General features: G+C 48.4%; 1 protein-coding gene across 3 annotated transcripts in view; it reads right to left on the bottom strand.

Annotated features, from left to right (window-relative positions):
- LOC147717719 (E3 ubiquitin-protein ligase TRIM39-like) overlaps positions 1–25,112 on the bottom strand; it is a 141,896-nt gene extending 116,784 nt beyond the window's left edge. For 2 of the 3 annotated variants that reach the window (XM_086924501.1, XM_086924499.1), the window contains exon 1: positions 24,652–25,112. In XM_086924501.1, the coding sequence (XP_086780627.1) occupies positions 24,652–25,056 (405 nt within the window). In that variant the 5' untranslated portion in view covers positions 25,057–25,112. The remainder of the gene's footprint in view (positions 1–24,651) is intronic. The other variant, XM_086924498.1, reaches the window with a different exon arrangement.
- Positions 25,113–27,597: the final 2,485 nt, after the last annotated feature.

The following is a 27,597-nucleotide window of genomic DNA, read 5'->3' as shown; positions in this document are numbered from 1 at the left end:
GGATAACTAAATACTTAAAAGGTCCCAAAAGCGAGACCTATCGGCAATGCCAATGCTTGTCCTTCCTGAATTCATGCTTCTCCAGCCCCTCTACAACTTCAGCTTTATGCTGAGGGTGATTTAGAAGTCCCTTACCCCTACACTATTTTTGTAGATATGTCGCTTTTCAGCAATGCAGAGCAGCAATTGTACTTGCGGCCCTGCATTGCATGACCTTTTGATAAATATACCCCTTAATGTCTAAACTTAAGTTTAGTCTTTACCTATGCAGACTGTCTTGATGAAAAGGAGATTAATAAAAAAATGGAATCACAAAGTGATATAATGTGTAATATTTCTCACATTACCAAAGGGCAAACTATGCATTTTTCCCCATTTAAGGTGCATCTTGCATGTCTCACAACCAGCCGCGCCCTCCCCCCCCCTTCTCCCTGCTAATAGTACAGGCCACCACTGCTCACAACCTATGCCATTTTGGATGGTACACAAATTACAAATATTACAGATTAAAATGCCCAACGCTGCAGAGGCGAAGAATAACCCAATCCTCTATCCGAACCCCTATGCGGTGTACTGGTTGAAAGTACAGCACACCATTCACTGGGGTTCAGGGAGAAGGGTGGGAGAGAAATAGAAATAGGGAAGGACAACTGGATTTCTGGACTTCTGAAGCATAAAATGCTCCTGCTGCTTGTTGGTCTCTGATGTAGCGAAAAACCCACACCCAAAGGGATACCTGGATTCAAAGACAAGAGCATACGATATCAAGGGTTAATACGGGACACCACTATGGATCAGCTGTTTCTTTATTCCTGTACAACACAAATCCCCCCTCCGTCTTTAGAACCACCCTCTTACCGGCAAAGTCTCTGAGCGTCTTCTAATCTGACCGGCAAGGATTGCGAAGTAAAGGAGCAATAATGATCTGTAGACTCCAGAGGAAACGTAAGGTTCTCCGACCTCCGTATTTAACCAGGGGAAAAAGTCTAAATACAGAAAAAAAAACTTTTTTCTGACAGTTCCACAAAGTGTAGGGGGCTAAAACCTGAAGTAGCGCGATTCGATGGCCACCAACTGTATTCGCACTACAAAAACAAACAGAGTAACCTCCTCGACTGACACAGTCCGCAAAAACACCCGAAACCTCATACAACGAGGAAGAGAGGTTGCCAAAAACACTGGAAGCGTGTCTAGATCCTCTACGCAGCCGCGTATGAACCCTTCTGGTAACGAGGAAAAATGAAGACAGGCAGGATCGCTGAACCAATGCTCTCCAGAGCATCAGGGTATTTATAAAAGGGGTTACAAAATCAGGACCGACAGCCGCCGGTCTCGAGGAACCACCGGAAGAAACAAAGGAATCCAAAGAAGGGTCCAGGACGGCAGACAAAGTCACAGGTACGAATCTCCAGGCAAAGGCGACCGGGAACAAAACCAAGCAAGGAAATAAAGGTAGGTGCAATATTTATGCCCCACGCCCCACCTACTTCAGACCAGGTGACTGGCTGTACATGAACAAAGAAAGAGGAGGGGACCCAGGATGGAACCTAATCCCTAACCAGTACCCCCCTCCCCAAAGGCATCCCTACCAGACGAGGCTTGGATGGATGAGCCATGTGGTATTTACGCCCCAATCTAGGGGCATGCCCGCCACTAGCTAATTCCCATGACCTATCTACAGGAGCGTAGCCTTTCCAGTCAACTAGATAATACAACCTCCCTCTCCTACGCCTGGAATCAATAATGGCATGTACCTCGAACTCCTCCTGACTATCAACCATCAAGGGAGGGGGCAATTTCTGCATAGTTTCCACATAAGGTTTGATGAGTGAGGTGTGAAAAACAGGATGTACCCCATAATCATCAGGAAGTTCCAACTTCATTGCCACGGGGTTAATCACCCTACATACCGGGGCTGCAACTTTCTAGACCCGTTGATCCGTAAATTCTTGGTGGCCAAACGTACTCGATCACCCACTACATATAACGGAGCGGGCAACCTATGCTTATCAGCCTGTGCCTTCATTATCACCTTGAACTTCTGTAAATGTGACTGTGCCATCTCCCATATATGTGTCAAGGACTTACTCAAAACATCTATAGCAGGTACATGTCCAGACGGTTGTATGGGTATGGCTCTAGGATGGTAACCCATAGAACAGAAAAAAGGGTCAATCCTAAGGCAGAATGCTCGCTGTTATTATAGGCGAATTCTGCCAAAGGAAGAGCATCAACCCATGCACATGATAAAGAAGATAGAAGACAACAGAGATACTGCTCCACCGTTTGATTGGTGCGTTCTGTCTGGCCATCCGTCTGCGGATGGTACGCAGACGATAACCGTACCTCCATTCATAACACTGAACACAATTCCGTCCAAAAATGGGATATAAACTGCGCTCCCCTATCCGATATTATAGCAGAGGGTAAACCATGATATTTTATGACTGCGTTAATGAAAACTGCTGCCATTTCCCTGGCAGTGGGAATCTTTGGCAATGGGACAAAGTGAGCCATCTTAGTAAATAAATCCACCACCACCCTTATTACTGTATACCCTGCTACTGGAGGCAAGTCTGTTACAAAGTCCATACTAATGGTGTGCCAAGGGGCCGGAGGAACAGGCAACGGATGCAACATTCCAGAAGGGCTTAGGTGGGAAGGCTTACTAATGGCGCAAACAGGACAAGATGACACATAAACCTGAACATCCCGCGCCAATGTATCCCACCAAAACCACCTCAAACAGAGCTCCTTAGTCTTGTGAATACCCGGATGTGCAACCAAAGACGAGGAATGACACCATTGAAGAAAGAAATCTCTCAATTCGGGGGGTATAAACAAACGGTTCTCACGATATAACAACCCCTTTCTTTCCTCAAACAATGAGTGAGATAACCAGGGCACCAAATCAACATTCTGCATCTTTTCTTTTACTATGGCACAGAAGTCATCAGCAGACAGCACCCCTACTATCCTTTCACCCGCAATCACAGGTAGCATTTCCTTCTCTTGTTCAGTATCAGTCTGTTCTACATGGATGCGGGATAAAGCGTCTGATTTTACCTGTTGGGCTGCTGGTCGATACGTTATGACAAAGTCATATTCGTTAAAAAACAAAACCCAACGCATTTGTTTAAGTGTCAATGCTCTGGCAGAGCGAAAGAACACCAAGTTCTTATGATCTGTGTAAATAGTGATCACATGCCTGGCTCAACATAAGTGATGTCTCCATTCCTCGAATGATAGTTTAATTGCCAGCAATTCTCGTTCCGCAACAGTATAGTTGCGTTCAGCTGCCAAAGTTTTTGAGAAGTACGCAACAGGATGCATAAAACCTGTGTCCCGGTCCCTCTGTGAGAGCACTCCCCCCTACAGCACACAAAGAGCCATCAGTTTCCACGAAATAAGGCAAAGCAGGGTCTGGATGCACCAGAACAGGGGCAGAGGTAAAAAGATGTATTAACTGACAAAAGGAGGCCTGTGCCTCAGCTGTCCAAACAAACAGAACACCCTTTTTGAGCAAGGCCGTCATGGGAGCTACCACATCCGAGAAATGCGAGATGAAACGCCTGTAGAAATTGGCAAAACCTAATAGGACCTGCACATCCTTAACACACATAAGTTTTGGCCATGTTACAATAGACTATATTTCTAGGATCCATCTTAATACCGTCTGATGAGATGATGAACCCCAGAAATTCTACACTGGTGGCATGGAAACAACATTTCTCCAATTTCACAAATAACTTATGCTCCTTCAATTTCCGCAAGACTTGGAGGACATGTGACTTGTGCTCAACTGAAGACTGAGAAAAAAATAAAAATTTCATCGACATACTGCTTAAGATGTTTTTCCTCTGGCTCAGATAAGGCGTATATGCGGCTGCATCGCAAAATAGCTCCGAGTGCCAGATCGATTCGGCAATCAAAGGATCGATGAGGTGGAAGACTATCTGCTTGACCCTTATCAAAAACATCCCTGAAAGTGGAGTAGGGAGCTGGTAACAACGGGACCTCTCCACTCTCACTCCAGCACACGTCAAAGGAGGTATCCAGTCAGTAGCCACCTTGTAACAATTTTGTAAACAGTGAACAGAGTCTAATGTCACTGTTCGCCTCACCCAATCAATTCAAGGATTGTGCAGTTGCAGCCAGGGCACACCAAGGACCACACCAAACGAAGGGGCATCAATCAAATCGAAACTTATGTCCTCAGAATGACCATTATCAAACAACAAACATGACGATTCTGTCTGCTGTGTTATGGATCCAGATGACAGCTCAGTGCCATCAATAGCACGTACAGGTTCTGGCTGCTCTATATTCACACACAGAACCATCAATCTCTCAGTCAACTGAATATCCATAACGTTGCCTGTGGCCCCTGAGTCAATCAATACTGTAATCGTAACCCTCCTAGTACTTGAAATCACTAGACAGGCTGAGATGGTAAAGTGTTGCGGTACTCTCTGCACGGCCCCTATGACCTCATATGACGTATTGTAATCTTCCAATATGGTACCCATTCTCTGTTTCTCTATAAATGCCACTGTGTTTTTCGGTAGAGTTACATTAGAGGGTTTCAATGGACATTCACGGGCAAAATGACCTGTACCGCCACAATATAAACACATATTCAGGTCCCGCCTTCTCTTCTTCTCTTCAAAAGTTAACGGACCCCTGACTCCACCAATCTCCATTGGTTCAGGTCCTAGCTGCTTGGACTCAACAGTAGGTTTCCCTTCCTGTTTTACTCACGCAGTTCGTGAAGACTGAAACCTATTTCGCTCCCCACGCCTTTCCAACAGCCGATAATTGAGCTTTACCACCAAATCAATAAAAGCCACACAATCCGTGGGAGGATCCACGACCTGTGACACCACATCCTTTAAGTCTTTGCACAATCCCTGATAGAACAGAAAAGTCCTTTTCTCCATGGGCCATTGTGTTTCGGATACCAGACGATTGAATGTGGCTATATAAGTCAGTAGATCTTGCTTACCCTGCCTCAACTTAACCCCTTGCATGCTCATGACGAGCTCAGCATGTCATGAGCTACAGTGCTCCGGTGCTCCTGACGAGTCATGGCCTTTAGAACGCTCGCACGCTGGGCAAATTCCCCTGCTGTGCTGAGCGTTCTAAAGAAACGGGTGTGGCCGTGACGAGCTCAGCTCGTCATGAGCACAGGAGCACTGTAGCTCATGACGAGCTGAGCTCGTCATGAGCACCGGGGCGCTGCGCGTGCCCCCCCTCCCCCCAGCACAGCAGGGGAATGTGCCGAGCAGGGAAGGGGTTAAGTAACTCCGCATCACTAGCTTGCATAAAGGCGTGTTTTGCGAATAAACATCGCATCTGCTCTTTAAACGCCTGATAATTATACAGAACTCTATCGTCGTTGTCTACTAATGGGACTGCCCATAATGCCGCTGTACCTGCTAAATATGAAATGATAAAAGCCAGTTTGGCTGAATCGTCCGGAAAAGCATTAGGACGACACATGAAAAGCAGATGGCATTAGTTCATAAATGTACTATATTTGTTGCAGTCACCAGAAAAGCGTTTTGGCGCTGCCAAGGGTACAGGTACAGGAGTAGTTACAGTCACCGCTATGGGGGGCCCTCCACTGGCAGCCTGTCCTGCACCTCTCTCAAACTGGAAGGTGGCAGGGTGTAATACCGGTCCCTGTACTCCACCCCGATCCCTTGCTTTCACAACACTAAGCTCCTGTCTTAAGCCTACGTTTTCTTGCCTTAAGTCCTGCATCTGGGATTGTAGGGAGGCAATAGCACCCATAAGATCTTGCAAGGTAAGGCCCTCACCCTCACCCATTGCATGCCCATCCTAATTCATCTTCGCCCAGGCAGCGTTTGAATTCGTGGGCTTGGTTTTCTGTTACCTTTACTATCCAGCTGTGCCCAACGCTGCAGAGGCGAAGAATAACCCAATCCTCTATCCGAACCCCTATGCGGTGTACTGGTTGAAAGTACAGCACACCATTCACTGGGGTGCAGGGAGAGGATGGGAGAGAAACAGAAATAGGGAAGGACAACTGGATTTCTGGACTTCTGAAGGATAAAATGCTCCTGCTGCTTGTTGGTCTCTGATGTAGCGAAAAACCCACACCCAAAGGGATACCTGGATTCAATGACAAGAGCATACAATATCAAGGGTTAATACGAAACACCACTATGGATCAGCTGTTTCTTTATTCATGTACAACACAAATCCCCCCTCTGTCTTTAGAACCACCCTCTTACCGGCAAAGTATCTGGGCGTCTTCTAATCTGACCGGCAAGGATTGCGAAGTAGAGCAGCAATAATGGTCTGTAGACTCCAGAGGAAACGTAAGGTTCTCCCACCTCCGTATTGAACCAGGGGAAAAAGTCTAAAGACAGAATAAATACCTTTTTTCTGACAGTTCCACAAAGTGTAGGGGGCTAAAACCTGAAGTAGCGCGATTTGATGGCCACCGACTGTATTCGCACTACAAAAACAAACAGAGTAACCTCCTCGACTGACACACTCCGGAAAAACACCCGAAACCTCACACAACGAGGTAGAGAGGTTACCAAAAACACCGGAAGCGTGTCTAGATCCTCTACGCAGCCGCGTATGAACCCTTCTGGTAACGAGGAAAAATGAAGACAGGCAGGATCGCTGAACCAATGCTCTCCAGAGCATCAGCGTATTTATGAAAGGGGTTACAAAATCGGGACCGTCAGCCGCCGGTCTCGAGGAACCACCGGAAGAAACGAAGGAATCCAAAGAAGGGTCCAGGACGGCAGACAAAGTCACAGGTACTAATCTCCAGACAAAGGCGACCGGGAACAAAACCAAGCAAGGAAATAAAGGTAGGTGCAATATTTATGCCCCATGCCCCACCTACTTCAGACCAGGTGACCGGCTGTACGTGAACAAAGAAAGAGGAGGGAACCTAATCCCCAACACGCCCCCCCTTCTCCCTGCTAATAGTACAGGCCACCACCGCTCACAACCTATGCCATTTTGGATGGTACACAAATGACAAATATTAAAGACGAGTAGAAACCTAAAAATAAATATGAAAGGGGGAAATCAATTATCAAAAAAGAATCATGGAAGAAGTTTACGAAAATACAGGTGAAGAAGACCTAGCACGTAATAAGCAACGCTAGATGGCAAAACAACGTATGCTATGTGTGTGCATCGCAGCATGGCTCTGGTTCAGAAATGTAAGGTCTTACAAAGAATCCGATAGTGGTAATCTCATTTTAAACAAAAATCAATGCATCAAAACATTTGTAACTTACTGTTAAAAGTCAAAACACCGTTAAAAAATACATTCATTTAACATGCATGTAATTGAATGGCGATAAGACCGAGGTGCTTGTGTTAGGGAGAGCCCCGTGTGTGTGGTCATAGGCATGGTGGCTCCAGAGTTTGGGGTCCACCCCTATGCCCTGCACTCAGGCTAAGAACCTGGGGGTATGGCTGGACACAAAGCCCTCCTTTGAGTACCATACCAGGCCGGTGGCAAGCTCCTGTTTTGGAGTCCTGAGGGGCTTTTGTAAAACCGTGGATATGCTGCCTACTGCAGCCAGGAAGACCATGGTACATGCCTTGGAGACATCGCGCCTTGATTATGGCAATATTCTGTACCCGGGTGCACCAGCTAAATGTATGCAAAGACTCTAGGGTGTACAGAACGCAGAAGCTCGTCTGGTTCTTATGCGCCTGAGGAGGGCATCCTCGAAGGTGGCGCTGGCCTCCCTCCATTGGTTGCCGATAAGCGAGAGAGTCTTTTTCAAGGCACTGTGAGTATGCCACCGTATTGTGCAGGGGACGGGTCCATCCTATTTGTTTTATCTACTCACTCCTTATGACCCAACATGCCAACTTAGATCATGTGGGACGGGCTTGGTGTGCATTCCTGCTATTAAGAGAGCAAGGATGGGTGGGCGCTCTTTCCGCTTTTTGGCTGCTCAGCAATGGAACAAGATCCCCCTGAGCCTCCGGTTGGAGGCCTCGGAGGGCACCTTCAGGAAAAACTTGAAAACGTATCTCTTCCCCCCGGGATAGTCAGGACTGGCTAGGTTAGGGTAGAGCAATCCGGGCAGTTTGCACCGCAGCGCCGGGACACACTGGCAGAGTGTAACCACACGCTTTATAAATGTGCCTATTATTATGCATGACTAGTCGTAGCCCTGTATCTACAGCTACATGCCTATGGTAACATTAATGTAGGAGGAAGTGGCAAAAAGAACAGGGTGAAAAAACAACATCGGTATCACTGGCTGAATTAATGCGAAATGTGTAGTCCATGCGGAAAAATAACACTGACCAAGTGGTGCACATTATATGATCCGATAGAGCACATGAGACTAGCAAATAAGGCAGCAAAATAGTATACGATGCCTCATGTGAAATGGTCAACACGCCCTATGTTTCAGAAGGTGTCCTTGTGTTTTGAAATTTCAGTCGGAATGAAGCCAGTACGTATGAAATGAGAGTGATGCTCTTTGGAATAACTCACGAGGCTCAGTGTATTCCTTTGTGATGCAACAGCGGCGCTCTGTGGTGTCTGCGTGTGAAGACTGCTGGGGCGATCAATGCTCGGAATAACAAGTGCACGGCAGCAGGGGAGGGGACCTGCGCGATTCCCTTGCAAGAGTGTGCGACCATATAGTGCCGCACGCTCCCACAAGGAAATCGTCAGACGTGCACGCGTTGCCATTGCAAGCAATGCAACGCGTGCACGTTTTTGCCCCCAAAGCTGTACTGATGGCATTAGGTCTCTCTCCTATGCAGCGCATGCGCGCTGCGTAGGCGAGACCTAAAAACACTACATCACGATGCAGTAGCAAGACACCAGCTACTGCTCCAATCAAGTTGACAGCATTTAAGCTTTTCACACTGGTTGGTTTCTGCTGTACAACTACCACAAATAACAAAAATATTAATTACATTGAAGAGGATTTTATTTTAGAAAAAGCAAAAAATAGAGTGATAAAGGAGGCAACACAGTATACCTTTTCTTCCAAATGTTATTCTTCAGTATGCACTTTATCCACCAGGCTGCTCTCTAACTGCTCTCTCAATCTCTAAGACACATCTCCTCCTGCATCTCTGTCTCCACACCTTATAGAATGTTCAGCTCCATACATTCCAGTTTCAGGTATACCAAAGGCTTTGAGGATGTTATAGTTATGGGCAAGTCTAAACTTTACCAAGAAGCGAAACAGAAACCTATTATTTTCCAGAACTTATTCTAAAAGAACAACATTCTTATTTACAGATAAAAATTTACATTTTACTTCTGCATCTCCCATGTACATTTAATTCATCAAACAGTCAGCATGCTTCTTAGGTTTCTCTTTCTCTACTCTTCTACCGTTATTTTGTTATTCCTTAACCTATATCTTTGTATATAGTCTCTGATTTTGCATAACTTGGTCACTCGTTTTAACTACTCCACTCTAAATGTAGTTATAACAAAGGACTCATGTGTATAGATTAAGTGAACAACGTTATCCCTTTTAATGGGTTACAGAACTAAGACCTCTTCTGTTTTCCAACCAATGCTTTTCTTTATTACAGAATTACATCCCCTAATATTTTTTGTTATCCGTGCAGATTTCTTCAAGTCAAAATGCTCCTCGCATTATCAAATCTTCCTTTCTCTTTACCCACTTTTCCTCTTTGGTATAATTTATTAACATTCTTCACTCTGGACTCACAAATGTGTTTAGTTTCCTTCCTTTTAATAGCGCAGAAGGTACTCTTCCAAGGAGAGCATGCATGGAACTCTATTTGCATCCATTCTCTCCAGCAACTCTTCCCAATTCCTCCCACAGCTTTTTGCCAAATGCATTCCTCCTTTTACCACTTTGTTCAGTCTTTCAACCCTTGTATTTGCTTCAGGCCAGTTTAGTGCTATTTTCTTATGTATGCATGCAGGTATGCATGCAGGTATCCATATATCCATATAGGTATGTGTGTGCGTATCTGAAATATTAATATTGCAAACCTAGCAAAAAAGCGGAGAGGGCTTTACAGGGTCGCAGAGAAGAATTAAGTCAGTGCGTGATAGGAGAGGACACTGGGTTGTGGACGGTGAGTGCACTAGTGGTAGTGTCCTTTAAAGAAGTGTTTCTTCAAATGTTTCCTAAATTTGAGCAGAGTGGAAGCGGACATGATAGATAGGACGGTAGAGTTCCCAATACTGGGAGCATACATGGAAAAGACCTGCTGCCTTGTTTTCTTTCTTTTTTTACACTTCTTAGTCTGATGGTATCCTGGCTGCAGGAGTGCAGTTCACCACCTGAGATGGTGAGCTTGTCTGCAAGATAAGCAGGGAGGCTGGTCATGAAGGTTTTGTAACTGATGCAAATGGTTTGGAAGATAGTGTGGGTCGGTTAGAGGAGCCAATGGAGTTTCATCACGAGGGGGGTGATGTGATCATGTTACTTCAGGCCTGGGATGGACTTGCTACAACGAGTAGAATGCCCTAGATTGGTGCCAGAGAGGAGTCTGGATGGTCACGGAATAGGGTGTTACTACTGTCCAGATGCAGGAGTACGAAGGCTTGGAGAGCAGTTCTGAAAATGCTTTCTGGAAGAAATTGCTTCATTTATTTTAAGGGGGGAGCTGGTACCATATCTTCCTTTATTTTCAGGGGGGGGGGTTGCAAGTTTTCCTTGAATAGGAGGTTGGTGTTGAGAGTGAATCCAAGTGATTGTGCATTCAATGAAAGGTGGGCTTCAAAGGCAGTTCATGTCATTAAACCAGGTTTCTTATTTGTTGTTTTTGGAAAAAAAGGAATTCTGGCTTGACTGCAGTGAGCTTCAGGGAGGAGCTGGATATCTGGATCTGGATGAATGGCAGGGGGTGTTTGAGTTATTGGGTGTCTGAAGCAGAGCAGTCTCAACTACAGCTGTGTATCATCAGAATATTGGTAAATCTTGATGCTGTTATCTGTGAGTAAAGCACCAAGCAGCTCCATGTTGAGGTTGAAGATGACAGGGAACATCATCACAGCCAGACCGGAAACCAGCCCTGGCAATTCTCCTTGAACCACCAGCCGGAGGGGAGGAGGTGGGGTGGAGGGGGGAAGGGGGGGGGGGGGGGGAATGCGTGTGCTAGTGTCAAGCAATGCTGCCGCATTTTTTACAGGGGCAGATATTACAGCACTACTGACAATACAGGCCCCCTGTAACAAAAGCGCCCCCACGGGTCAAAAACCGGCCCCTACCCTTCTGGCCCACCGGGAAAATGTCTGATGTCTGCTACGGTCAGTCTGGCCCAGGACATTATGGAATCTCGGGGGGCTCAGCAAGTGAACTTTTGGGACCTGGAGGTGCCTATGTGAATAAACAAGTGTTAGTTGGAAAGGTGAGAGGAGAACTAGTGGAGGATACTGTCAGTAAATCCGATTCAGGACTCCAGGATGCATATGATGATGGGTTGGTCAACTGCGTCGAAGGCAACAGAGAGGTCTTGAGAGCTTCTGGGAAGATGTACTTAGTGAGGAAGGGTTTGACAATCGAGAGTAGGTGTGAAAAAGCGTCCCCAGAGAGAGCTTTGGTGAAGGGCCAGAGTAAGGCTCTTCTTCATGGGAACAGGATTAATGCAAGTTGAGTATGTTGGTAAGATTTGAAAGAGATGAGCTTCGAAGGATGGCCATTTTAGGATTGTAAAGAAAGGGGTGGGCACTAGAGCTGAAGCAAGCATGGTTTTGTTAATGTACGCTTGGCTCTTTTGTATTTTTCACTGAAGAAGCGGTTGCACTTTTACATGGAGTGAGGAACAGATTGATCCAGCAGGAGGTTTGTGCAGAGGTTCACGGTCTTGAAAAGTGTTGTGCTTCAGTTAGAGGCTTTATTCATCGTGTTGGTATTGTACTTTGATTGATGTGATGAGTTGTCTAAGTTTTTTGTAGAGGGACTTCAGTGTAATGAGGTCATCAGGAGTTCTGTTTTTCTTTCATTATCTTTCCAGTCTGCAGATGGGTCGTTTACTGTCAGCAAGGACTTTAGAGTACCAGAGAAGGGTACAGTGTCAGGTACAGTGTCAGACATGGAGTTGATTGGGTGAAAGATGGGTTCAATCATTAAGTTATCTATGGAGAAGTCTTTGACCTTGGTTTGTGGTAGGATGCTGGGCAAGGGGCTAGAGTTGGCTAAGTGATGGGACCAGTCCTGCGGTACGAGTGGTTTGTATTAGATAATTGGTGATGTTTTGGAGAGGAGTGACAATGTGACCTTTGGAGGATGTTCGCTGTGTGACCTGCTGTACCACGTTAAGTGTGATGAGGTTGAGGGCAGTGTGGTTCCCCAGTTCTGGAGTCAGAAGCCTTGGCCATTATGCCACCTAGGAACACAAATTGCCCACTTTCTGAATACAAACCCAGGGTGGCCACAGATGGTGTGGATGGTGCTGAAGGTGGCCCATGAATAGTGACAAATTATGAATAAATAATTTGCCAGGCACATTCCTCCTTTACCGGCCCCAGCATAAAGCTAATACTTACTTTCACTTACTTACAAACATCAGAATGTTATGCAACTGTCTTTCAGAGGTGGAGTTTGCATCAACAGAGGCACAGACTTAGATCTCAGTGCCATGGTGGGAGTCCAGATTTTACCTTTCCATTTTGGGACGTGTAATCCTGCTTTTACAATAGAAGGATAAAACTACAAGTCCCAGAATGCAAAGAAAAAATCTCGAATAATATCCCATTATTTCCAGTATCACCGGGATTGGTGCCGCTGACTGAACTATGACGATGCCCCCGGGCAGAAACCATTTATGTTTGTACTGACTGCTGAGCCCGAGCAACCATGGCCGATGCCCGGTCGAACTGTTTAGGCAGCTATAGAGGAGATTGGCTTCGGTTTCACCCTTTGGCCGTCACCTACCCAGCCGGACCTTGGGCAATGTTTTTCCTCGTCTCTCTGCTGTGTTTCCTTTCCCTCCCATGCCCCCTCCCTCCGTGATCCTTTGGGTGCCTCCCCCTTCCTGCCCTGCCTGACTATGTTTGTTTTCCTCCTACCCCCTTGTCTCAATCCCCCACCTACCCCATGCTCCAAGTGACTTATATCTGTTTTTTTAATGCTTTTGTAACTTATGTAACTTTTGTACAATTGTTCTCATGCAAAGCGCTGATAACCAATGGCGGTGCGTCCATTAGGGCGCTGGGGCGTTGCTTCACTACACACATCAAGTCGCATCGGGGCGCTGTCAGTGTCACTAAATTAACTTAAACAGTTTAAGTTAATTTAACTTAACTTACTCAAATAATTAATCCAGGCCGCCCAGCCACCGGGCCACGCCCAAGGCAGTCAGGCGTGGGATGGCTCTGAAGGGGGTGGGGCACGCACTGGCAGCAGGTTTGACTGACAACATGCAGCATGGGTCAGTGGTGGTAGGCTAGCTCAGCAGCAAGAGAGTGCGCATGTTTGGTTTTTGGGTGATCATTTTTCCCGAACAGCCCGAACATGCACACTAGGGCTACACATTAGGAGTCCGAGGGTTGTTTCATGCCGCAGCCCCCGCTCTCCTAATGAGCGGGGAGTATCCCTGCTCAAGCCAATCCTGGCACACAGTGTGTGACCCGTGAAGGTAAGTTTTTAGGTTTTGCCTAGCCAATGCGTACGAAGTACGCATGCGCTAGGAAAAACCTAATGAGTATAGTATAGGGGTTGGAATCCGCCCCCGTCTTCCATTGGCTAGCTCCATAAATGGAGGCTAGCCATTGGAAGACACGTTTGTCCGTCAATGCAGGACCAGATTCGGGGGCGTTCCCGAGAATTTTTGGCTTTTGGCGACGTCAGCCGAAAGCCTGTTGACGGCACCCAGAAGAAGTCCAGGTGAGTGCTTAGGAGTTACCGAGGCCGAGATCGTTCTCCTTAGCGCCCGCTTTTGTGGCCTAAAAACTCCTGGCTGTGAGAGCCCTTGCCGTGAGGTAACCCTGCTGTGTTCCACCGCCGTGGCCCGGGGCCTGAGACTGCCCTAGAAATCGCCGCCCGCATCTCCAGAGCCACGGAGACCAAACCGAAGGGGCAGCTAGCTGATTGGTGGCTGGCACGCAGGAGCCGTGCTCTGATAGGCTGCTGGCACGCGGGAGCCGCGCTCCGATTGGTCAAGGAGCTCTGACGTCATCGGGGGCTCGCCTCAGGGCCGCGCTGGGATTGGCCCATCACTCGCAAAGGCCATGTGAAGCCGTCCGTGATCCCTGAAGCACAGAGGGTTCGCCTGACCCCGAGCCGCTGCAAGGCGCCCGCCGCGGGGACTGCACCACCTTTACAGCCACACGCTCTCGCCCAGCCGACAAGCAGGGGGGCGGAGAGAAGGCTGACGCCACTTCCCTGCTTTTATAATCATTTTGTTTTTTCTCTGACACAATTGTCCCCTATTAAGATTCTTAAGTCTGAGAGGCACTCTGTTTTATGTAACAGTGCAAGAACTAAAAGTATGGAACATCTTATTAAAAGGGATGCCACGTTCAGCAGCTCCTGCACCAAGGGTGTCGCAGATTGTGAAAGCTAGACGCCTTATAAACCTTAATCTGGGAGTTATACTAGACTATTAGCCACGGCTTCTTATTTGAGAGAGAGGAGCATACAAGGCCCCCGCTCGAATCTTTGCTCTCGAAAGAACAAAAATAATACATTCATGGTTGACATTTCGTCAATGGAATCCGAAAAGCATAAATTACTATGGAAGATACGCTATATACTCCGAGACGCGCTTCTGCCTAGGTGAAGGACTCTACCATTCATTGACTAAGGTTGAGTAAACAGCGTAATGAAGGGAGCCGGAACAGGAAGCATCGCGTGTCACGAGCGGGCGACACGAGCATGTCACGAGCGGGAGACAGGGGACCACACTGGAACGGGCTACTGCTCTCCCCCAGGATTACCCAATGTGGGGGCAACTGGCTGACTCCCCCAGATGGACTAGACCATTAAGGTGAGAGCATGAGGGGGCTGTGGTGTGATAAACAGTCACTGCTGTCTAAGAGAAGGGGCAGGGGTGGGGCTGAGGCTGCATTTCGACCCGTGACCCAATGTGGGGGTAACTGGCTGGCATCTGTGACCGTAGTTTGTGTTTCCTCCCGACCCCTCCCGTTGTCCGTATTCCCTTTGTGCCTGACCCCCTCCTGCCGTAGCTTGTGTGTCCTTCTTCCCTCTCGTTTTTGTGTCCTTCTGCCCTCTGTCTGCCTCGTGTTTTCTGTCAATGGGCTGTACCCCCTCTCTGACTGCCAGGTTTATGAGGCCGCCTTCAAATCTCAAGGAAAACTGGGGGTTTGATCACTGTTCAGCGAGGTCCCAGCGCGACTCGTCTGTTCGGGCGCCTGCCCACCACTTTGTGGGCTAAAAGACCTTTCCCTGCTTTGGGCTGACCCCACAGGGTACACCTGGCCAGCATTTCATTTGATCCCAATGTGCCATGAAGCCTCGTCCCTTCTTCCACAGGAGCTAAGGTTCCCACCGCTCCTGCAGCTTCGTCGCGCCTGGACGCTGGCCCTTTATGTGGTGTGTGATTGTAGATGTATTCATATAGCTCTTAAGGGCCTTGACGAGGCACTGATGCGCTATTCATCGGCTTGAAGTCATTCAGACCTCCGAGTTCAACCTTTGGGGCTCTGGCAGGTGGGAGCCCTTTACACCCACACTTTAGGGACTGACTGCAGCAGTAGATTCAGTTTAAAACCCTTGTCTTTACTCATCGGTGACCTACAGAGAGGCCCCCCCGCGCCTTTTAGAAACGAATTCTACAGACCACTTTCGCGTGTTTGTGTCCTTGGCAGGAGCTGGTTTTAGTCTTTAGAAATTCCTTCCGACTGTTTCAGAAGCCGATGGAGTTAATTTACTTCTTTTCGGCGGCGGAACCAACCCTATAGATTCCCCTTTAATGGCTCAACTGGAATCCCCTTTAGTATCACAAATCTTTTAAAAAGTTATTTTTTTAACACAGTAAGTCAATGTCGAATTAAGGGGTTCAGACGCCAGGACTCGCTTGTGATTTGTAAATAGCGCTTATGTTTTTGCCGCCTTTTTTGACATTTAGGTCTGTTTGCTTTCAGTTCATTTGGATCTGTTGATCCATGTTCATCTGTGTGCACTGTGAAAAATGAACGACGCTCCCGTATTTGCCTGCTAAATGTGCACTCACTTGTGTCTACGAACGGTGCTGGTATTGTAAGCATCACAGCTAAAACAAGAAGGCACTCACTCCCCTGAAAACATTAGCATTGTAGTCAAACACATCCGTACTTCAGAAATAGGTATATCCGTTGTGACCCCTTCCCTTCCAAACCGCATAGCACCTGGCCGGTCTTAACATGTTGGTGTACCTGTGTTCCATTTCTTTTCTTATTCCCAGACAGGGAAAATCGAGGATTCTGTGTGTATTCGTGTGTATTCGTGTGCATACGTGATGTTCGTAAATGGGACCGTGCCAAGCCCTGCTGGCTGAGCTGTTGGTCCAGCTTGGGGCATCAACCCCTGCTGGCCTCTGCCAGTCCTTTTCTTTTTTCCTTGGTAGTTCTGGGCCTGTGCAGAATTTCCAAGGGCTCACCACTGCACTTAGATGGGCATTGAGCCAGATGTTGGTGGCCCGCACCCTCAGTTTGATCTTGGTGGAGCTATCTGAGGTCCACAGACTGCTTGTGCATCCGAAGATGAAGTTTACTGCACCATATAGCGCATAGAACTTGTTGTTAGGTTTTGCCTGGCGAAAGATGCGCATTTTCGCGCAGGCGAAAACCTAATGATTATAGTAGGGGAGACAGGAACGCCCCCCGTCTTCCATTGGCTAGCTCCATAAATGGAGGCTAGCCATTGGAAGACGAGCCTGTCCGTCAATGCCGGACCAGATTCGGGGGCGTTCCCGAGAATTTTTGGCTTTTGGCTACGTCACGCTTCGTCAGCCGAAAGCCAATTATCGGGAACGCCCCTGAATCTGGTCCGGCATTGCCGGCACCTGCCTTCCTGCTCGGGACACGCCGGGGAAACCAGAAAGCTGGGGAGGCGGGGCGACTGCCAGACGGTGACTGCTCCGATTGACCAAGACATTTTACTGGTACCTCCTCCTGACAGTTGTAACGAACAGCTAGGACCAATTGCAAGCATGGCCGGTCGAGTAGGGTTCCTGTCTGTTAGCGTTGATTGGTTGAGCTGCGTGGACGTCACTGCTGGTCGAGAGCCCCCGCCCATCTCCGCTCTGAGCGATCCGCGAGGGAGCCCACTCCTCGGGAAACTTCGCCGCCCGCCTGCCTGAGCTAGAGACGGGCCGCCGCGCTGCCTGCGGCGACCCAGAAGTGACTAACCGGCCGGCCAATTCTAGCGCGGCCGGCCGAAGTGCCCGCCCCCCCCGCAGCACGGGGGAAGAAGGAAGACGGCAGCCCAGGAGAAGAAGTATGGCGGCCCACGCGGGGCTCCCGTGGCCTGGAGGGAGCTCCGGGAGAAGCGGAGGACGTTGCCGGTCTCCCATGCTGAAGAGGGAGACCGGAGAAGTGCCCAAGAGATTGCCGCCGTCGCAAGGAGCCCCCGCCAGGACGGCGGCCCAGGAAAAGAAGTATGGCGGCCCACGCGGGGCTCCAGTGGCCTGGAGGGAGCCCCGGGAGAAGCGGAGGACGTTGCCGGTCTCCCATGCCGAAGAGGGAGACCAGAGAAGTGCCCAAGAGATTGCCGCCGTCGCAAGGAGCCCCCGCCAGAGTGCCCGGTAAGTTAAATGGGCTACAGAGCGCAGCAGCACCACCACCAGAGGCTTGGGGCTCGGAGCCGCACCATGGTGGACCTGGGCGGCTGCCCCAGGAGACACCTCTGCGAGCCCCTGCCGCCCCCCGCCCTGCTCTGCTGGGCCCTGCTGCTGCTCTGCGCCCCGGAGACTTGGCGCTGCTCGGCAGCGGGCAGCGCTGGCACCATGTGAGCTTGGGGCTCGGAGCCGCACCATGGTGGACCTGGGCGGCTGCCCCAGGAGACACCTCTGCGAGCCCCTGCCGCCCCCTGCCCTGCTCTGCTGGGCCCTGCTGCTGCTCTGCGCCCCGGAGAGCTCCGCGCTGGCAGACTTCTCAGGTAAGACCCTCTCTGCTTCCCAGCCTGTCCTCTCCCAGCCTGCCGTCACCCAGCCTGCCCTCTCCCAGCCTGCCCTCTCCCAGCCTGCCCTCTCCCAGCCTGTCCTCTCCCAGCCTGTCCTCTCCCAGCCTGTCCTCTCCCAGCCTGTCCTCTCCCAGCCTGTCCTCTCGCAGCCTGTCCTCTCGCAGCCTGCCCTCTCGCAGCCTGCCCTCTCGCAGCCTGCCCACTCACAGCCTGCCCACTCACAGCCTGCCCTCTCCCAGCCTGCCCTCTCCCAGCCTGCCCTCTCGCAGCCTGTCCTCTCGCAGCCTGCCCTCTCGCAGCCTGTCCTCTCGCAGCCTGTCCTCTCGCAGCCTGTCCTCTCGCAGCCTGTCCTCTCGCAGCCTGTCCTCTCACAGCCTGTCCTTTCGCAGCCTGCCCACTCCCAGCCTGCCCTCTCCCAGCCTGCCCTCCCGCAGCCTGTCCTCTCGCAGCCTGTCCTCTCGCAGCCTGTCTTCTTGCAGCCTGCCCTCTTGCAGCCTGTCCTCTTGCAGCCTGTCCTTTCCTAGCCTGCCCTCTCCCAGCCTGCCCTCTCCCAGCCTGCCCTCTCGTAGCCTGCCCTCTCCCAGCCTGCCCTTTCCCAGCCTGCCCTCTCCCAGCCTGTCCTCTCCTAGCCTGTCCTCTCCCAGCCTGTCCTCTCCCAGCCTGCCCTCTCGCAGCCTGTCCTCTCGCAGCCTGTCCTCTCCCAGCCCTTTCCCAGCCTGTCCTCTTCCAGCCTGTCCACTTCCAGCCTGCCCTCTCCCAGCCTGTCCCCTCCATGACCTTTACCAGCCTGTCCTCTCCCAGCTTGTCCACTTCCAGCCTGCCCTCTCCCAACCTGCCCTCTCCCAGCCTGTCCCCTCCCTGCCCTCTCCCAGCCTGTCCCCTCCCTGCCCTCTCCCAGCCTGTCCTCTCCCTGCCTGTTGTTGTGTCCTGGTGGCAGCAGGCAGCAGGCAAGAGCGTGCACTGCGTCCCCGAAGCAACAGCCCTAAAGCAAGCAAGAAGTACGCCCCCCTCCCACCAATCCCTATTAGGTAGTGGAAACTGTCCAAACTGGGGTGCAGACAGCCCCTCTCACCTTTCGGCCTGGTACCACTGCACCAGCCGCACTACTTCCCTACTGACCGTTCTCCACTTCAGCCCCGTCTAAATTACAATTCCTGCTTGTGACCCTTTTGCCTGCTTGTGCTTGTTTTCGTGACCCTGTTGCCTGCTTGTGCCTCTGTGTGCCCCTGTTGCCTGCTTGTGCCTCTGTGTGCCCCTGTTGCCTGCTTGTGCCTCCGTGTGCCCCTGTTGCCTGCTTGTGCCTCCGTTTTTCGTGCCCCTGTCGCCTGCTTGTGCCTCCGTTTTCGTGCCCCTGTCGCCTGCTTGTGCCTCCGTGTGCCCCTGTTGCCTGCTTGTGCCTCCGTGTGCCCCTGTTGCCTGCTTGTGCCTCCGTGTGCCCCTGTTGCCTGCTTGTGCCTCCGTGTGCCCCTGTTGCCTGCTTGTGCTTCCGTGTGCCCCTGTTGCCTGCTTGTGCCTCCGTGTGCCCGTGTTGCCTGCTTGTGCCTCCGTGTGCCCCTGTTGCCTGCTTGTGCTGTGTGGGTGTCTGTGGAAGGCTCTGTGTGGGTGTGTGGAGGGCTCTGTGTGGCTGTGTGTGTGGGGGGCTTTGTGTGGCTGTGTGTGTGGGGGGCTCTGTGTGGCTGTGTGTGTGGGGGGCTCTGTGTGGGTGTGTGTGTGGGGGGGCTCTGTGTGGGTGTGTGTGTGGGGGGGCTCTGTGTGTGTTTGTGTGTGTTATTAGTGAGAGATAAAGCTAGTGGCATTGTAAATGACAATGCCATTTATTTATGTTAAAAAAAACAAATAAATATAATGTCAAGAGCAATGCCAATAGCTCTAAATTTAACAAAGGCAAAACCATTGCATTGTAAATGCTTGTTTTAAATTGTGATTACCTCCCCCCTCGCCAACCCGTCATGCAGTCCGCAACTGGTGAGCACAGATTGCAAAAAGCATTGCGAGGCCATATTTTGTGTAGCAATCACTTGCACCTCCTCTTACGCAAACCTTGTTGTTGGGGATGTTAGTTTGTGGGGGGCTGAAGCAGGAACCTGAGAAAATGAACAGAAGTCTTCACATCCTGTTTGTCTTATTGACAAACCATGCCTGCTTCTGGTTATACATAATAGCGGAGGACCGTAGCTTTAACTTGTTTTCTGTGTGTGTAAATTTGACTAGTGAGTTATTCCTCGTGCCACTGCTGCCCCCCAACTTGTTCCATTGGTTCTCCTGTAAGCTATATATTACATTCTTTCTGCACAGGAAGGCAGTGGAAAGGGCAGCAACCGTCACTTTTCATGATTTTTGTTGATTTAGTTAATAATTTTGTGTTATGTACACTGTTGGGAGTTTTATATAGCACTGCGTGTCGCCAAATGGATACTTAAGGGGCTTGTACTATTGGCGCTAGTCTACGTCACACTCCTTGAGCCAGTCTTGAGGGCACTGGAACTAGGCATGCGACCGTTGTTGCAGCATCCCCAGACCGAAAATTGAAGACACGCCTAATTCTGGTATGAATTATGGAACACCAGGGGCCTTATTTATGAAGGCCTTGCGCCACCGGTGCGTGTCTTTTTCCCATTTTAAAAGTCACGTAAAAGTGGCGCAAGTCCTTCATAAATAAGGCCCCAGGTGTCTTATATGCACGGCACGCGCAGAAATCGGTTTACAACATTGCACGTGGGCTAGTGCAGGAGTCAAGCTCTGGAATTACATCTGTGAGGGCCAGGGGTGAAACAGCTAGTTGTCTTCTGTGGCAAGGGAGAAAGAGTGACAAAGTTGAGCATCTGGGGCCAACTGCTGAATCGGCATTTACTGGGGCTAATGGAAACAACCCTATTCTGAGCCATAGCTCTAAATACAAAATGACGCTGTCACTCAGTCATCTAGATAAAGTATCAGACAAGCATTTGAGATGCAATAGGTTTCACATTTATGCGAGTTTGAGCTATTCACATTGTAAATAACAATGCCTTTTATATTTGTTTTTGTTTTAAAAACATAAATAAAAGGCAGTCATTTGCAATGCCAATAGCTTTAACTCGTGTAACTGCGAGATCTATTGCATTGCAAATTCTTGTTTGTGTGACTTAGTAGTCATTTGAAATTCATGATTAGCAACCAAAGCTTCCATATTCTGTTCTGCTGCCTGAATGAGTATTTATAGGGAGATCTCGATCTTGCTCAAGAAACTCCACCAGGACAATAAATATTGTTTTATAGTATACAGTGAATTGCTATCCGGGCATCGTATGCATTTATTGTAAACGTTTCTGTAGCATGTGACCGGTCGAACGCGTGCTGTATGAATGTTTGGTGAACGACTATCTTTAATGCGACTGTTGGGGAAACAGTCACTTATTTGGGAATGGCTGTTCTAGCCTCATGTTGGCGATTAGAGAATTCTTTTGCCTTCATGTGAATATCTGAATGAGTGTTTTAACCATACGTGAATGCATAGTTAAGAAGCTCACATCTGCAAACGAGGGAAGTATTGCACGATAATGACAAGCTGTCTAAGGGTTTTACAAGGTACAGTAGACTGCATACATGTGTCCTTGCCTCAGGCAATGTTTGTGGTAGTATCAGAGACGTCAATAGCAAACACCAGCCCAGTAGCCCAGAAATTAGGCCACAGCGGCCAAAAGAAAGCCCACACCGATCCGTCAGATCACTGCCAGCCCAGAATGCCATGCTGGCCAGTCCCACGCTGCCCCTTACAAGTGAGTTGCTCATCATACAAAAGGAACCAACCCCTCTTCAGACCCACACTTTAAATACCCCTGCAATGAGGACAGTTTGAGAAGTTTAAAAGCCACTGGAGTAGAAAGGCAGAGTCGGTTGTAGTCTGTTTTTAGCGCGCCAATAGTACGCCATGCCAGTAACTAGTAGCTAACACGGGGGGGACAGTCAGAATTGTCTGCATCAAGATTTTCACATCAAGCGAGCAGGTGTAACAGACAATACATAAGGTTTGCATGACACAACCACATGGAAAAAGCAGGACACAGCCTGCAGCTGATGGATTTATGGAGCAGAAGGGGTCTGCAAGTGACTGTGCCCCTGGAGCATCCCCCAGGACCCAGATACACATGGCAGGTCTGCCCCTGTCACCCCAGAAGGCGGCCAGCGGGCACTTACTCTCGTGGGAAGCAGCGGCCTCTCCAAAGAGCGTCTATCCGGCTGGAGCACCAACTTCTTACCGCAACGGTCCGCGTGCATCAACAGAGCTCACTATTTAACGCCTGTAGATGAGCAGCATTCTGTGAGCCAGGGAAGCCAGGGGGCGGAGGCTTCTCAGCAAGGTAAGTGAGCAGGACACTGACTGGAGTTACCCCCCTCCTGCATGAGCACCTAGTACACAGTTCTTAAGGTGGCAGCCATTGCTGGTAATATCCGACGCATGCTGTGACTTATAGTAGAACGTTTCCAAATTCAAACTACATGTACCAGAATGCAACGCGCATAGCATTTCACTGGCAGAACTCCGTCTGGCGTGCATCAGCGTGAGATCTAAAAGGTGCAAACATTGTTCCAATAAAGAGCAGGGCCGCCGGTGGGACATCGAATGCAAACTGTTGCAGGACACGTCTGTGTGTGCGTTAAATGTGCGCTCTGTGCTGGGACATAGGAGCCATACGAATATTATCCTCACTGTCCATAGGCCTATTTTGCAATTGCGTTTTTTACACTACCGCTCCTAGGCCAGTACTTGAAAGAGAAAAGAGGCTGCCCCTAAATGTCAGGTATAGTTAATTAACAAGTAATAGGATATAACGATTGGCAAACTGAAGAACATCACTCTCATTGTTAAACGAGTTGCAAGTTCCCCCCAATAAAGGTTCTCATGGAAGGATTGTTACTGCGCCGGTCACAAGGGTTCCACTTTCGTTTTTTCATTCAGATCTTTTTGTGCTGCATTGTGTTAAGATTAGTGTTATCGGAGCGGCCATTTAGAGAATGATATAACACTAATCTTAACACAATGCAGGACAAAAAGTTCTGAATGAAAAATGAAAGTGGAACCCTTTTAAAAAAATGCTCGCCATGACGTATCCTTTTCTCTTTGTGTGCCGTCCCACTTGGACGGCCTCGCCTGCTTTCTTTCTTAAGTAAAATGTTTATTATCTTTATGGGGCCATGTGTTTGGCCCCATAAAGATAAGAAACCTTTTACGGCAGAAGAAAAGCAGGCCAGGCCTTGGACGGCAGAAAAAGAGAAAAGTCTACATCAGCAAAAGCTCTTTCCCAATAGCTGGCCACAATGTAGCATAAACAGTGACGCCGGCCAATGGGAAAGAGGGGCGGGGCCTAAAGCCAGTTATTGAAAGGTACTAAAAAACATAAAATCTCACCAGTGAGACTTTGCATGCGCAGCTTACGCAGGCGAGACCTAAAACACACTTTTGATCATGCTCAATTTCATATGGGTGCAGTATGAATACCAGCACCCATGGTCAGGCATTTAGCATTTGTTAATACCCAGGGAGGTCCAAAGGCCACCAAGGCATTAAGGAGAAGGAAATGCCCTTGTCTTCAGTCAGCATTGCTGAATAACAAAACCAATGCATGTGACTTTCAGTTTGTTCTGTGAGACACAGTATTAAAGTGGTTATGTGAAACTGGACTAGCTATATGTTTCATGAAGAGCACCTTGTTTGAAACATGACTTGTTTTCTTAGCACTGTGCCAATGGCGGCTATTTCTCTTTATATGTTTTACTACAATAGATAGGTCCTTCAGGTGTATAAAATATCGGATGAGTGGTGACTCAGGAGTAGTGAAAATGGTCTGAAAGAGCAGTACATTAACAATACAATTTCAATTTATAAGCTTTATTCGACATTTTGTCATAAAAGCATTCACCTAACCCTATACAATAAATACTACTTATAAAAATACTTCTAAAAATACACATTAAACATTTGATGTCGAATAAACGTAATAAAAGATCATAAAATTACAACACATTATTACAGTTTAAGAAACACATTTCATAGGTTTAAAACACATTTCATAGGTTTAACATTCATTAACAATACAAAATGGGAGTGAAAGAACTCAGTCTTCACTTCAATGTTTGCCCAGAATGCATAGACAATTATACTGGCAGGAAGGATGCACAGTACAACTTTGCTTTCTAAAATTTGCATGAAAATGCACCATTTGCCCACTGTTTTTTCAAACATTTCTCGGGGGGGGGGGGGATAACAACCCCAACACGCCTTAGGTTGTTAGGGCTCACTCGCTACGTCGCAGTGCACTCCAACTAAAATTTTACGCCCCAAATACTTTCAAAGTTCACCAGCCGCCACTGCTGAAACCTCCAGGTCTAGGCAGCGCTATATAAAACTCTTCAAAAAAATAAATAGGAATATATGACTATACACGACGTGCAAAATTAAACATTTCTGAATCAGAACCTATGCAAAGATAAATCTGTGGCATACACACCCTGTAATCCTGGGCAACATTTGAAATTAGATGAGTTTGGTGAGGGCACCCATATCACACATCTGGATTTTACTCGCCTTGTACTCCTGGACAGCCTCTTGCACAGGAAGCACGGAGTGAGCCTTGTGGTCTTTGGACTCTCGACAGATCAAACAGATGGGCTCCTGGTCATCCTCACAGAACAGTTTCAACTTCTCTTCATGTTCTCTGCACAGGTTCTCCCCCTGGACGTTCGCACTCGGGGTGTGCAGATGTTTCAACAGCTCCACTATGTTTCCCAGCTGTCTGACGGGCCGTAATATTTTGTTCTTATTGGTTTGTCTGCACTCAGGGCAGGGGAAGTCTGTCCCCAACCCTTCCCAGTACCGAGTGATACAGGACAGACAGAAGGCATGCCCACAGTCCGCAGCCACGGGGTCTGTGAAATATTCCAGGCATATGGAGCAGGAGACTTCCTCTTTCAGCTGTTTGTTTGCCGCCATGTTCCTATATAAAAGTTTCGTTTCTTGCAGTCTGTAAAGAGGGCGTGTCTTTGCCTGTTCTTCGGGCGTCCCGGGGCTGGATCCAACAGAGGTGGGAGTGTCTACAGATGAGAAGGGCGTGGTCTCTCTGGAGGGGCGTGTCTCCATCTGTAATTGGGAGTGCCTGCAGCAAGACGGCGTGTGAACATCTGTAAATGGGAGCGATACAGCTGCAGAAGCGTGTCTCCAGATGTCAGTGGGCGTGGCTACGAGTGTGACTGGGCGTGACTCAGTTGATCTGGGCCGCTCGTTAATTAGTGTCTAGTCTATCTGATTTGGCTGAAACATGCCCCACGGTTGGTTTAGTCTCCTGTGCTTTGCTCTGGACCCGTTGACTAAGGGCGGAGTTTCTATTTCCTCGCAATGAAAACAGGAAGAGGAATCAATCATTTCGAGTCCTGATCAGAAGTCCTCAGTTCTTTGTATCCGTATTCTAGCGCGCACCATGCAGCAATTATAATTGAAATAAACGTGACCTACAGGTTCCAGCCCAGAAGGCACAGGATGAGGTTCCTCTTTATGTTTGATTGTTATGCAGCGCGATCTACCCTATAGGGCATTGGAGCGCTTTACGCGAGTCGCCTGTTACATTACAGAAAGGCGTTTTCATATATGTTTTTAGGCACAGGGAAGTGAAGTGATTGCCCAGAAACACAGGATGTTGAGCGCTAGGACTAAAGCCTGCTTCCCGAATTTCTTGAACTGCAGCCTGATTCCACTACTCGAGGTCTTTGCAGAATGGATTAATGGATTTGAAGAGGCGAACAATGATGAAATATTACTGTATAATGTCCTAGTGTCCAGCTTGCAAATATTGTGTATGAATGCCGTTTTTCAATATTTGATTAGACAGTACTTTTGGGTCAGTGACAATTAGGACACAAGTTCTAAAAACAAAAGTGGGGGGACTAAGCAACACAGGCATTATGCATATGACATCATGGCGCATAGCATCACACGTGGCATCACAGGAAGTGGCATCACAACCCAGGACCTCACAGGAAGGAACATCACAAGAAGTAAAATCAGATCTTAATACCTCAGACTTATGTTTAGCCGGTATATCTTGAGTACATTTGAACACATTATCAGATTTAACAAATGCGATTTTGCGTCAGGGTGCTGTCAAAAAAGTGACGCAACTCGACACAAAATCTGGGCTTTAACATACCCATCTATTTTTTTTAAAGTGCCACAAAGAATTGGCAACAAGGAGAATTGTGACAGTAAATCTGTTATGGTTAATTGGCTGCAAAGTCTGCATTTTAAATTATCTTAGAAGGTAAAGGCACCTGCTGCCGAGATCTTTGTGTGCACAGTAGCCCACAGGGAATAAGGATAATGGTAAAATAACTCTGGAGGTTAACCCATTTATGGGAAAGATTTGTTTTTTGTCTCGTCCCAGTTTTGAATCAAAGTAACATAGGGAGTTAATGTGTCTCCTGCAAAGCACATCATACAACATTACAGATGAGGGATTTTTATTTTATGTAGCTAGGTAAGTGGGTTACTACTTTTAACACAGGTACCCTTTTGTTACTTGCAGTTCATAAATTGTATTCCTTCTAACACAGCTCAGTGACCTATGAAGGGCATATTACTACAACACTTTGTATCCCTGACTGTATTATGTAACACATCTTTTACATTGATTTACGCACTTATATGATTTATTGTCAATGTATAATGTGTACGTGTAATGTAAAGCGCTCTGACAACCTGCATTGAGATGAGCAGCGCTATAAAATAGTGGTATTTAAATAGTTCTTTGCGTATCACTGGGCCAGACCAACCCATCTGACATTCTACTGTGCATGAATATCTCTTATATACAAGAACTGAACAAAGTCAAAACCATGCCTCTCATAAGTAGGTGTGAGATTACTGTTTCCCTCCATTGCGTCTGCAACTTGGTATGAGGCACCATATGGATCCCAGTCAGGATACTCAATCAATCAATCAATCAATCAATCAGGGAATTGTAAGAGTGCCACTCACCTGTGAGGGTCTCAAGCGCTGGGGGGTGGGTCTGCAGATCTGTTTAGCTAAAGAGCCAGGTCTTGAGGGTCTTCCTGAAGGTGTTCAGGGAGGGGGTGCGCCTGATGTTTCGGCCAGTGCGAGGTTGGAAGATCGGAGGTTTCTTTTGGGTACGTGGAAGTTGATTCTGTCGTTGAGGTATTTGGGTATGTTGTTGTGTAAGCATTTGTAGGCATGAGTGAGGATTTTGAAAATGACTCTTTTCCCCAAAGGGAGCCAGTGGGGACTTCGTAGGTGTTGGCTAATGTGTTCGTGTTGGGGGATGCCGAGGACGAGTCAGACGGCGGTGTTCTGTATTGTCTGGAGTTTGCGGAGCAGGGACTTGGTGATGCCAGCATAGAGTGCGTTTCCACAGTCCAGTCTGCTGGTGATGAGTGCGTGGGTGACTGTCTTCCTTGACTCAGGGGGGATCCACTTGAAGGTCTTGTGGAGGAAGCATAGGGTGTTTAAGCAGCTGGAGGTGAC

This window comes from Lissotriton vulgaris, chromosome 5 (assembly GCF_964263255.1).
Source record: "Lissotriton vulgaris chromosome 5, aLisVul1.2, whole genome shotgun sequence".
NCBI lineage: Eukaryota > Metazoa > Chordata > Amphibia > Caudata > Salamandridae > Lissotriton > Lissotriton vulgaris.
The sequence above is the reverse complement of the archived record's forward strand: the minus strand, read 5'-3'. Positions and strand labels throughout refer to the sequence as shown.